This window comes from Chenopodium quinoa, unplaced genomic scaffold, assembly GCF_001683475.1.
Source record: "Chenopodium quinoa cultivar QQ74 unplaced genomic scaffold, ASM168347v1, whole genome shotgun sequence".
NCBI lineage: Eukaryota > Viridiplantae > Streptophyta > Magnoliopsida > Caryophyllales > Amaranthaceae > Chenopodium > Chenopodium quinoa.
The window spans coordinates 2923860-2937339 of NW_018744858.1; the positions used below are offsets into that span (position 1 = coordinate 2923860).

The following is a 13480-nucleotide window of genomic DNA, read 5'->3' on the forward strand; positions in this document are numbered from 1 at the left end:
GAATAGTGTTAATACAGTAAAAGAAGAGATGAATTAGTAAAGAGCTTGTCCACTTATAATAGCATCAAGTAAAGAACTTATCTATTTGAGATTCAATTATTACCACTACTTTAGCCAAATTCAAGCTACCGCTATTATGTAGACATTAGTGATTTACAAACCCCCCTCCTCTCCCCACACGGCCTCACACACACACCAAGGAAAAAGGAGGATATCGGGGTTGCATGTCTTTTATAAAAGTAAATAAGGAAAATAATTTAAATGGTGGAGTTTGGTTGCGTTGATTTGAGGATAAATACTATATACATAAGAAACGTAGCGTATATATTTATGTACTTATTTTGATTATTTATATCTTTCATGCATGAAACTAATAATTTTAAAGTGCTCTTGATCATAGTGTAATGGCTGGTAGGATAGCATGGTCTGATGACAGCACATAATTTTATTTGGACATATGCTTGGAGATGAAAGCGGGTGGACTATCAAAGGTTAATTGGTATAGAATAGTGAGTACTTTGAACGTTAAAAGTGGGAAGAATTTCAATATTAAACAAGAAAGAAATCATTGGGATGATTTAAGGAAGAGGTTCAAAATTTGGAATGAAATGGAACTCAATTGGACCGGTCTTACATTTGATCCTATTACTGGTTGTCCTGTAGTTGAACAAGATGATAAGTGGAATATATTTGTGAAGGTATGACATTTTTTTTATCCATTTTGTTGCATTATGACCTCTACAATGCTAATATATTTTAAAATTTATTTAATCGAAATTTTGTGATTTATGCAGAAACATAAAGGTATGCCAGCGAGATTCCTAAGGAGACCATTGCCTCATCTAGAGAAGTTACGGGCACTTTTTTCAGGGTCTTTTGCTACTAGCAAATGGAGTTTTTATCCAGGATTAGGTGGGGAACAAATTGGTAAAGAAAATGAGGAAAGGTCTGGGCACAGTGATGAAAATATAGGAGATATGGAAATAAGTAGGGGAATAAATAATTCGGATGATGAACAGAGCATTTCACCTCCTAAAAGTACCTCGTTGGGGAAACGTAAGAGTGAAGGGTGTACTAGTAAACTTAAAAAAACAAGAGTAGTAACATTGACTCTTGTATAGAGTTGTTGAAAATGTCTATTGAAACTAATTTTAAGCAAGGGAGTGGTAATAAGTATAAAGATGTTTCAGACGCTCTATACAATATTGAGGCTATTGTTCAACAAGGAGAAGGATTTATTTACCAATGTATGAATTTTCTTCATCATGGCGATAATGCAAATTTCTTCTTAGGTCTCCGAAGTGATGATCAGAAGATAATGTATTTGAAGACAGCATTTCAAGATCCAACATTGGGTGGTCCTTAATTAGGTTTTTTGGGGTGATGAGTATTTGAAGTTAACTTTGTCTTATGTTTTCCTATGACTTTTTTTGCACTTTCATATGTTCTTTGTTAGTTATTTGATGTTGTTCTAGTTTTAATTAAGGTTCCACATATGAAGCTACTATTTTTTCTGACCTTTAGGTTTAAGTAGCTTCATATGATGTTATTGCTTTTCAGGTGATCTAATTAAGAAGGTTTAGCCTTTATTTTAAAAGTCATTGTTGATTTTATTTTACAAATTGAATAATGTTGGTATTTTGTTGGTTTATGTTGTAGAATGGATAACACACTTTCAATGTGCTTGACAATTATCGCATTAGAAGAGCTAAAGAGACTTCTTACACCAATTGAGAGATTGCCTCTAAGGTTAGGTGGAGAATCTGGTAGCGAATACATAAACAGACTACTACATGCCCATCCTGATTTATGCAAAGAACAATTGAGATTAGATAGAAACACATTTGTGGATCTTGTTACTTGCATGAAAAATAAAAATTTATTATCGGATGGTCGTTACATATCTGTGGCTGAGCAATTAGGAATATTTTTATATATCATGGCTAAAGGCAGTTCTTATCGTGATGCTGCCGGTCGATTTCAGCACTCTATTGCAACAATTGGGTTGTACTTTAAACAAGTACTGGAAGCAATGGTTCATTTGTCTACCGAGATCATAAAATCATACCAAAGTTTGACCGTGGTGCCAAAAAAAATAGGTGACAGCACAAAATATTGGCCATATTTCAAGGTATTAAGAAACATTATTATTATCTTGCATTGTCATTATATTATTTTATGCATATGCAATATATAATCACTTATAAAATGTATCCTAAATGTTAATGAACTATTAGGATTGTGTTGGAGCATTGGATGGGACTCATATAAATGCAGTTGTAAGCGATGATGATGGTGTGGCACATCGAGGGCGTAAAGGAAAATAAAACATGGAATGTTTTGGCTGCCTGTTCCTTTGATAGGCTTTTCACGTTTATCAACGTTGGATTTGAAGGTAGTGCTCATGATATTACTGTATGGAACCATTGCTTAATTGTACCAGAATTTCGATTTCCCCATCCACCTCCAAGTATAATTTTAAATAGTGTATGTTTTTACTCCATACATGACACTATACTAATATGTTGTATAACTTTATTTTGTAACAGGAAAATATTATCTAATAGATTCTGGATATCCGAATACCGTTGGATATTTGAGTCCAATAAAAGAAAAAGATATTAGAACCCATTTGCCTGAATTTCGAAATGGTCTACCAACACAAGGCATGCTTGAACTTTTTAATTATCTTCACTCTTCACTTCAAACAACGATCGAGAGATGTTTTGGACAATTAAAAGGTCGATGGAAAATATTGACAATGATGCCACAAATGGACACTAAACATCAATTGGCAATTATGGTTGCTACATTCACACTTCACAATTTTATTCGATTACATGAGTTGGATATACCCATTGATAGTGGTATAGAAATCGAACCAAGAGCAGATTATGATTTGTTTAACGAGAATCGTAAAGCTGTAATGAAAGAAGTACAACTTAATGTAGCGAAGGAAATTTGGAACGTCTTGTAATGAAAATTATATTTGTAAACGTTTATGATTTGGAGCTTATAATGAAATTTTAATTATTATCGTTTATTGTTTGTGCTATTTAATAACATAGACAATGTTGCTAGTTCAAACAAACGATAAAATCAAATCCGATACATCATAAATCAATAATAATAATAATAATAATAATAATAATAATAATAATAATAATAATAATAATAATAATAATAATTTGATCTGAACTTATTTTTTCTGATATGATCTGATCTGATCTGAACTTATTTTTCCTGATCTGATCTGATCTGAACTTATTTTTCCTGATCTGAACTTATTTTTTCTGATCTGATCTGATCTGAACTTATTTTTTCTAATCTAATCTGATCTGAACTTATTTTTTTTGATCTGATCTGAACTTATTTTTCTGAAATAAGTAAAAATAAGGTGAACTAAACAGGGCCTAAGTATAATAGTAAGTAATAAGTATGTATTAGATGGTCTCATGGTCAAGCTCTTTTTCTCTTCCATCATATTATTATCATCATACTATACTATAAAATATATATGACCAACTTTTCGGTTGTACGTATATCATTTATCAGTAAGGCTCAAGTTTTAAGTTTGGCTTTAAAGAAAAACTATTCGTATTTATATTCCTCGCCGGAGAGGGAAGTAAGATTTTCCACGGTGGTGGACAGAGGTAGGATAATATATCAGAAAAAGAAATTGATGGCTTGTAGAGTTGTAGATCGACATACATGTAGTGGTGCTACACTGCTACCGTGCTAGCTTAGTAATGGATGACATTTCATTTGTTTACATATAATGACTTATAAGCCATAATGATTAATCAAATTATACAAAAACTTAACATATAGCAGCATGCTATGTCAAATGATGAATTCCATTTCAATCAATGAGGTATTGGCCTAGTGATTAAGATTAAGAGCCTGTGTATGATAGGTTATAGGTTTAAATCCCCCCACCCCCTTATATAATTTGTGGTGCCCTTGTAGCTCATTCGCATAAATAATAAAAATAATAATAAATTCGAGTCCAATAAATTTACGTTACCAAATTTTATATGATTTTGTAGATAAAAATGAATTGAGACTAGGTCGGTCCAAGATCGGACAGGATCGAAGATGACCGAAAAATTGAATTTCAAGAACCGAACACCGGACCGTTTAAGCTAGGACCAAACCCGGGCCAGAACGAAAAAATCGGTTCAAAATTCGGATCGCACCGTTTTGGACTGATTTTAGAATTTTCATTAAAAAAATTTCTAAATATTAAATAATTTATGGAAAACTCGTAAAAAGATAAAGGAAAAACAATATTTTGACATCTTTTTTTGTATGTTTAGTACAAAAAAGCTCATACGACTAAAGTTTCCAAACTTGTTAAGGATAATCTTAATCATTATTAAAGGTTTTATGTATAATTTTAAGCAAAAAACCAGTCCGGTCCAAGACCGATTTTTATAGGGTTTTGGACTGGAACGAACCGAAAACCGGAAAAATAAATTTCTCAATTCGAAGACCGGACCGATTAATTTGGTCCGGTCCGATCCATTTCTTAGGTCCAGACCACTTTTTGAACACCCCTAATTGAGATAGTGTATGTGTTTTATTCACCTGATTTCAGTTATCTGAACTTATCTTATTTGAATTAACCTGATGAACTTATTAAACTTTATTGCAGTCGTAATTTGAAATTGGATAACCCTTCTAAAAACTTATTTTTCTTGAACTTGTAACACCTGAAATAGGTAGAAATAAGATAAAAATATTGGTAAAATTAAGACCTATATCGAATCTTGATATGATATCATTTATCCTTTTATTTAATAATCTTTACATCAAGAAAATAAAGAAAATCATTAGACATTTAAATGATTGATATTTGTTAGTGTGAAACTGTGAATGAACACTAGGAAATAAAATCAAATGGTTTAAATAATTTTAAATTATAATAGGATTTATCGGCCAAGATATTAAGACAATAATGTATAATGATTTATTTCCTTATGTATTTGATTGTGTTGAGAAAAATCATATATTGCATATATATATCTGTTTTTTTTTTTCCTTACAAAAATGTGTTTTTGTCAATGATACTCTTACCAATTCTGTAGAATATTGTATTTTATAAAATATATCCTGGAGATATTCACACAAATAATTCCAAGATCTTTGTGCCTAATTGTAATTGGGCTGAAATCAATCTAATTATTGATATTATTATCAATTATAATTATTCCTACACACTGATTATCCTATTCAAACTTATCCGAATTCTAATAGTCTTAAAAATGAAACGATCTTTATGACTACAGAAATTTGAAGAAAATCTTTCTCTGTATTTAGATGTAAAAAAAAAAGGAAAAAAAGAAAAAAAGAAAAAAGAGTACAAGTGTATAAATAATTCACATGTAAGGAATGCTATGATAAGATCTAGTCACTCCAAAACCATGCAATTGAAGTAATAATGTCCCATTAAAAAAATCACTCCCTCCTTAATTAAATTACAAAATTAAATAATTATATTGTACTACTTGTATTAGACAATATGATTACTACCTTAGACTAGAAGTAATTATTCTTAATTAAGAAATAAAATTTATAATAAAAATCAACAACAATAAAATCTAAAAACTAACGTATGAAAACGGTTGTCGTCGTAGAAGTGTATTTATATATATTCACGTGTGTTTGTCAAACAAGATTTGTCGGTCAATCTTTATGATTAAATATTTTCGTACCAAAAATAAAAATTCAATCAATAAATAAAATAAAATCACACTACTCGTATAGTCGTATGTTATAAAAACAATAATAATGTTACTACAAATATAATCATAATTGAATATAATAATAATATTATATTACGTAGTATATAGTTTCCTATATATAAAGCAGACCCCTTTTAGGGGGATTTGGACAAAAAAAAAACATTCAAAGTCTAGTCTTTAATTTTCTCTCTCAACTTTCTCTCTCTCAGAAAAATGGAGTTAGCATTGAGTTTGGGAAACAGGGGTGTAGAGAGTAACAGTGTGGGTTACTGCATGGGATCATCAAGATTAACGGCTGAGAAAGAGGAAGATGATGATCAGAGAGAAATTAACGGTGGAAATTCATCGTCCTCGTCAGATCCATCAAGGCTTCAGCTTGATCTGCTACCTTTGTCACCTGTTCCGCGTTCTATTCAACCACCTCCTCCTCTTCGCTTTCCTTGGCTTACTGATAATTGTAATTTTTCTTCCCTTCCTTTTTTTTTTTTAATTTCTTTCTTTAGGATTTTTTACCTTGGTTTTTATTCATTTTTTAAAATCATTGTTGCCATTTTTTAAAAAAAAACCTTTGGATTCATTTGCATCATTTATACAAATTTCTGCAAATTTTTGATTAATTTCAAAGATTTTTTATTTTTTTAATAAAAAAAGCCAAAGTCAAAATAAGTAGAAATATTCACACCTAAAAAAACTTCATACAATATTTGTTTTTATTCTATTCTCCGTTCATCTATTATTAGTTACATCCGGACGTATAATACGGAGTAATAGAATCTAATTTTGTCTGCCTGATTTTCTTTGCTTTCTTCGTCTCTAAATATTCATCCTGTTTTGACTGCAATTTTTTTTTTTTTTATTATTTTTTTTTAAATTTTTTTACGGGATACAGGGTTTATTAATCACATATGCATAGGAGCATATATTTTTTTGTCCAAAAATTTCTCGGGAAAAAAAAAAATATTTCTATGGTTTTTGTATGCGTTTCCTATTAAATAAATGTTTTAAATCCTAATTCTTTAATTTTGCTATTTGTCAATTTCTTCTTTGGATACCCTTGAATTGAACCACAGTAAAACATTCAAGAAAAATAAATTACATAAGATATAAGAAAATTAAATAACAAGTTATTTATGAGAGTTGACTTGTATATATGCACTTGGTAAAGTTTTTAGTGGGTTTATGAATCGGTAATCCAAAAATTTTGACTTTTAACAAATTTATTTATTTTCATTCCGCAAAAAAAAAAAAAAAAAGAAAAATTTATTTATTTTCATGTGGGACACACAGTGAGTTCTGAACCGGGTTCATCAGACGGACCGGGATCAAAAATCATGGAACCGAACCGGCGGCCCGCGGTGGAGACTACACCGGAGGAAGTGGAGGAACAATCGTCTCCGAACAGCGGAACGTCGTCGTTCATGGAGTTTTCTCTATATACTAGTAATAGTAATAAGAGAGGAAATGAAAATAATAACAATAATTATGGTCAAGAAATGATAGGGGCAACAACGTCAAAGGGAAGTGATGATGAAGAGAATGGATCCACTCGGAAAAAGCTTAGGCTTTCTAAAGAACAATCGGCTTTTCTTGAAGAGAGCTTTAAAGAGCACCATACTTTGAACCCTGTAAGTCAATTTTTTGTCCTTCTCAATTCCGTTTTTATTTTAATTCGATTATAGGAAGAATTTTTAGAGATGGAGAAAGTACTCGTTCTGTGTCATGTAATCTACCAATAATAATTGGGTGTCTTTGTATTACACAAAAATAGTTTTTTTTTTTTTTTGAAAGAACACAAAAATAGTTTTAAAATTATTAATGAAGGTTTGGTCCTATGACCTATTGGAGCCTTTGCACCACTTAAATTGCATGCCTAGTATCATGAGAAGGTGGTATGAGTCCAAATAAATTTTTAATTTTTATTTATTTTGACCAAAAAAAAAAAAAAAAAAAAACATGGAGGTGGTGGTCCAAAATTCTCTACAATCAATAATTGTCAATTACTATATGTTGAAATTTGTGGATCATGCTTTATGGTACAAGCCTATCCTTTGTAATAATTAAGTTGCACCTCCTAGTTTACTTTCAAATTATACAATTTGTATTAGAATTTGTCAATACTTTTTATGTACTCTTTGCCATTTATTTAATTTGGTCAAAAAACATGCAAAGATTTCATTTAATAATGGTCGAGTGTGACATTTTAATATAAATTTATTAAGGTAGTACATACACAATCCTTTGTCTCACTGGTCTACGGGTTTCGTTAATCGTGGTATTGATTTTTAGTTTATTATTAATTATGGCCGCCCACAATAACATTATCGGTATAACATACTTTCTCTTGTTCTTTAATTATGCGTCTAGATAACACTTTTAATCGCGATCGTTATTTTCGCGGCAATTACCTATGTTTTTACAAATGTTACAAATGAATTGCAGAAGCAAAAACTTGCATTGGCTAAGCAACTCAATCTTCGGCCTCGTCAAGTGGAAGTTTGGTTTCAGAACAGACGAGCCAGGTATTTATTTTAACTTTTTAAAAAATATTTTCTTTTTTGGGTAATCCGATAATAATATGAAACATAATCCAACATTATTATTTTATCTAAAAAATGTCACTACAATTCGTCTTTTCTTGTTGTCTTATGTGAATGAAATCTAAAGATGCTACATCCAAAAAAATTTACAGTTATCTTCTGACCCAAAATGTTTTGAGGTTGAGATTAAATTTTTCATCCCAGTAATTTTACAACTCGTATTATTTTATAATTTTGTAAGTTGAACAGTGACACGTGTGATGAATCTTTATTACAAAGTAGGTTGCCAAAATCTAATCTTTATTAAATGTAGGCTGCCAAAATCTTTTTTTTACTGCTTGACCTGTTGAATAGAACGAAAAAGTAAAATAAAAGTCAATTTTTAGATTGTTCACATGCTTTCTCTTGGTTTTTGGTCTTTTTTTTCAATAATTTTATAGATAGAGTAGTTTTAATTAGGTTGCTATTATTTGAAATTATGTAGATGTACTCTTTTTTTTTTTTTTTTCTTTTTTTTTTTATTTAAGTTAGGGCTAGTAAAATTCTTACCTTGAAGGATTGAATGAAAATACTAATAAAATAGTTCTTCCGTTCTTTTTTATTTGACCCGCTTTGACTTTTACACTATTCACCATTTCTCCTTTGATCGTCTTTGACGAATAATATGTAAGGAAAAACATATTTATGTGGGATCTTTTTGAATTCGTCTTAATAAATACTATCATAATATATAACTTTTATAATTTTTACTTATGTCAAATTAAAGTTATTGATCGTTAAAGTTTTACATTGGCAATCGTCATAAAAAAAAACAGGTCAAGTAAAAAAAAAAGAGTAAGTATATATGATATTGAATGTAGAATAGTGTAATTCTCCTTAGTTGGAGTATTCTCATTAATCAATATATATAGGTATTTACAAACCTAATTATGAGAACCTTAATTACACAAAATATATCTTTACAGTATATTAATAAGATAATATTAACCTATTATCTATCATTGAACAAAAATTTCGATTCGTAATTATAGGATAGTACTTTTAAGGGTTTGACCTAATAGAGTCGTTTGAAGTCTTGAACACTAATTTGATCATACATAATTCAAATCAACTCAACCTATTTAAGTGGTCTAATTTGTTAGTACAAGTTGCTTTAAAAAAGAGTGTGCATTTAATTAAAATCTATAATGGGTAGAAATTGAAGTTTATCATGCATTTTTAACTTTTTAAGGGTTAAAAATAGGCAAAAGGTTGGTAATTGAGACTTTGGCATGCAAGATTTATATTTATATTTTATAAAATTTAATTTTTTGTAAGAAAAATAAATGATAAATAGCAAAGGAATTTACCAAAAGAAGAAAAACAATGAAAAACAGTAATGGTTTAACCAATGACATTTTGTTAAATAAATTAGTTAATTTTGAAAGTTTTATTCTTTAATGGTCAAAATACATTCTTCATCTACCAAAAGTCCATCATTGTTTTGTTTATGAATTTGCTTCAATGGCAATTATGAAACATAATATATAGGCCCTACATTTTCTTTTTTGGCCCATCCCAAAATAATTTCTTTTATCAAATTGCTGCTCATTTCTTTTTGTCCATGGGATTGATCACAAAAAAAATTAAGAGTAGTTATATAAAAAAAAAGGGTTATAAATACTTTGTACTAGTATATAATACGAGTGTATGTTATATTAAGAGTTGTATTTTTTTTTTTAATAAATTAAGAGTTGTATTAACATTAATAACGAATTATTTTATAAATATCAATTTTTTTGATATATGCAATTGAGTTGCATACAAACATTAAATATACTTGTATTATATAAAATACAAGTATTAATTAATTGAAAAATGTAATTCTTTTGTGTCATGTTGTTCTTTCCACTTTGACTAAATTTATCTCACAAACAATATGAAACTTTAAGGACTGTGTATCACTCCCTTGTAATGTACTGTAATAATAAAAATGTGTATAGGAGCGTTTTTATTTATTCAAAATTTATTCTACTACCTCCGTTAACAATTATTTGCAACGATTTGACATAAAGTAGAGAGGAAAAATGTCTAATCGTTGCAAATAACTGTTAACGGAGCTAGTAGTATATTTCTCCTATGGTATTTATGTCTGGTTGTAAGGTCAGATCATAAAGTATAGCTGTTGAAAGCAATCCTTTGTGTTATATTCATTGGGATATGATATGATTTACTCTTTACTTTATAATCAGATACAGTAGTCTATACATATTTATTTTCATACATTATTATTATTATTATAATCAAATTTTTTTTTAAAAAAAAAAAAAGCTGTTGGAATGAATGTGGGAATTAAAAATGACACAGGACGAAGCTGAAGCAGACAGAGGTAGATTGCGAGTATTTAAAGAGGTGCTGTGAGACGTTGACAGAAGAGAACAGGAGATTACAAAAGGAGCTTCAGGAATTAAGAGCCTTGAAAACTTCACAGCCTTTCTACATGCAACTTCCTGCTACTACTCTTACTATGTGCCCTTCTTGTGAGCGTGTGGCCCCTACTTCTACTACTACTACGTCCACCGCCACCGTCGCTGCTCCTGCTCCTGCCCCGGCTACCCCTACCTCCGTTGTTGCTAAGCCCACCACTGCTGTTACTGTCACGACTAATAGCACCACCGCTGCTTCGGGGGATAATACTAGTACTAATAATGGTGATGATAATAATGTTACTTTGTCTCTTGGTAAGCCTAAGGTGGCCATGTTGCCCTTTTCTAACGGTAAAGCTCATCAGGCTGCTTCATGAGATCTTGTAGTGGCTATTTTAAGCCTCTTTTTTTCATGTACAAAAAACGAGAGGGTTTTTTTTTTTTTTTTTTTTTTTTTTTTTTTTTTTTTTTCTATCTAGAAATGTTTTTTTGGTTGGATTCTTTTAAATTGTGATGATGATAGCTTCAATATTGTTTGTTGCTTGATTGGTTGGATTGTTAGTTTGTGACCTTGTAGAGAATTTTAGATGCTTTAAAGTTGAAAAAGAAAACAAAAGATTAGTGATATGACAAGGGTGTTCTTAGTCTTACAATATTAACTTTTATTAGGAAATTATATTATCCCTTGGAATTTTGGCTTTTTAGGGGTTTCTTCATCATGATGCTCCCTTTGTAATTTACTCATGATGTTATAGTTACTACGGAGTAATTTCAAATCAAGGCTTTCAGCTTTGGCTATTTTGAAAGCCTTTGAACGATTATGAGTACTAATTAACTACGGAGTAAAATATTAGTTTCGAGATGATTTAAAAATATTGTCTTATGAAAAAACACTAGCTTTGAGATGATTTAAAAATATTGCCTTGTGAAAAAACACTTTATTCGCGTACAAACTCTTAAATAGATTTGGTTCATACTAATTTATTGTGGACCACTAACATCATAGACATTATAGTTGTTTTATTAAAAAAAAAAGGGTCACTATATTAAAATAAAAGTTATGATGTTGAAATAAAAGCCATTTTGTCCACGCAAGTTTTTTTCCCTTTATTCGAATCATTTTGACTAAATGTACTTGCTTATTTCACGATAAAAATTATTATAATCTCGCACTAAATTATTTTCTATCATAAAAATTTACTTGCTTATTTAACGATAAAAATTAGAGATACTTTCAATAAGATTGGTCAAAGTTGGGTCTTTTTCCTTTCCAAACAAAATAAAAAAATAAAAAAAAAGAAAAAAAGGGATCTTTTTAGTTATATAAATTTTCCTAAATTTTGACATTGCTTAGTGATATCTCTTAGAGAATGAAAATAATTTTGTCATACTCTTGAATCGCCAATGTAAGGAGCATGAAGGAGGAAAAAAAATATTAGACATTGTTTTCACAAAAATTGGTGCTTAATAAGGCATGACTGCATGAGTAGATAGCTGAATGAGCAAATAGGTGTTTAAACATTCTTATCAATCATTTACTTCTATATATTAACACATAGTCACATACTATTACACTAATAATTTGTTATAAGAGTTACTCCTTACAGAACGATATAATGTAATTTACAGTAATATTGTATTTTGTATACACAATAAAACTAAAATTAGTGATTATTATTTTTATGTTTAGGAATATGTTGTCTTGATCTTAATATTGTCCTGTGTATCCATAGTACAGTAAATACTTGTAGGATTTTATAATCTCTTCAAATATATTAAAATTTTAAAATCTTACTAATTGTAATTGATACTCACTCTATCCCTATCTTATAGTCACATATGACTTTTGACGGTCTCCAAGACTTATGTTAAAACGTTTATATTTCCATTTTCATACGCGTAAAAATTATATAAAAAAATTGATATTAACAAAATATACATTGAGACGAATTAAACAAAATCTCATTTGACTATATTACCTCTTGTAGAATAACAATAATTAATGGTCAAAGTTTTTAAAGTTTGACCCAAACTTTGACAATGGGGCAAAAAAAAGGACGGAGAGAGTACTAAACAATTAGTATTATTATCTGTATTTCTTATCGGCTGAGATTTAAAATGTAACCAAAGTACAAAAAATTAACATTGTTGTGGAAAATGGGTTTTAAATATCCACAACCTTCAAACATTTTTTATTTATTTTTAATAAGTGAAGATAAATTTCAAATAAAATAAGCTTATGACAATGTAAGTAAAATAAAAGAGAGTTAAAGGCTTTGTTTAGTTTAACTTGTTTCTAAGGAGTCATTTGGATGATAAAATATAATGGAAAGGTGAAGAACTGTGGGAATTAGTATCTTACATATTTGTTTGGTTAGTACAAAAGGCAAAAATGGAGGAAGCTAAGTGGAGAAATTAATGGGAATTTCAACTTCCCACTAAATATAAGAAGTAAATTATCAAGATCCTCCTTGGTCAATTAAAATTTATAAAAATTCAACTTTTCATTGTCAAAATCAAACAACTTAACAAAATTCCAAGAATTTCATTAAGGCATCCTCTCTGTTTCGTAATAATTGCAACACTTTTTTTGTATATCCGTTTATAATAATTGCTACATTTTCTTTTATGGTAAGGACCCACTATTATTTAATTGATTATCTCTCTTACTACCTCCACTTTTACAAATATTTTAATATTTCTCTTTCCTACCAACCCCACTTAGCCCCTGTTACATCACCTTAAAATAATATTTTTCCGTAAAAATCAATATCTTCAAAGAAGAAATATA

At 29.5% G+C, this 13480-nt stretch overlaps 2 protein-coding genes and 1 pseudogene across 2 annotated transcripts; all 3 read left to right on the forward strand.

Moving 5' to 3' along the window:
* Window positions 1-454: 454 nt before the first annotated feature.
* On the forward strand, window positions 455-2424 carry LOC110704825 (annotated as a pseudogene).
* On the forward strand, window positions 1661-2977 carry LOC110704682. Its single transcript, XM_021882499.1, has 4 exons — window positions 1661-2131; window positions 2238-2313; window positions 2396-2470; window positions 2550-2977. The coding sequence occupies exons 1-4, from the start codon at window positions 1661-1663 to the stop codon at window positions 2975-2977; spliced, it is 1050 nt and encodes a 349-aa protein (XP_021738191.1).
* A 2891-nt stretch (window positions 2978-5868) lies between these two features.
* On the forward strand, window positions 5869-11235 carry LOC110704826 (homeobox-leucine zipper protein HOX11-like). The gene is made up of 4 exons (XM_021882642.1): window positions 5869-6204; window positions 7035-7372; window positions 8187-8266; window positions 10631-11235. The coding sequence occupies exons 1-4, from the start codon at window positions 5961-5963 to the stop codon at window positions 11064-11066; spliced, it is 1098 nt and encodes a 365-aa protein (XP_021738334.1). The 5' UTR covers window positions 5869-5960; the 3' UTR covers window positions 11067-11235.
* Window positions 11236-13480: the final 2245 nt, after the last annotated feature.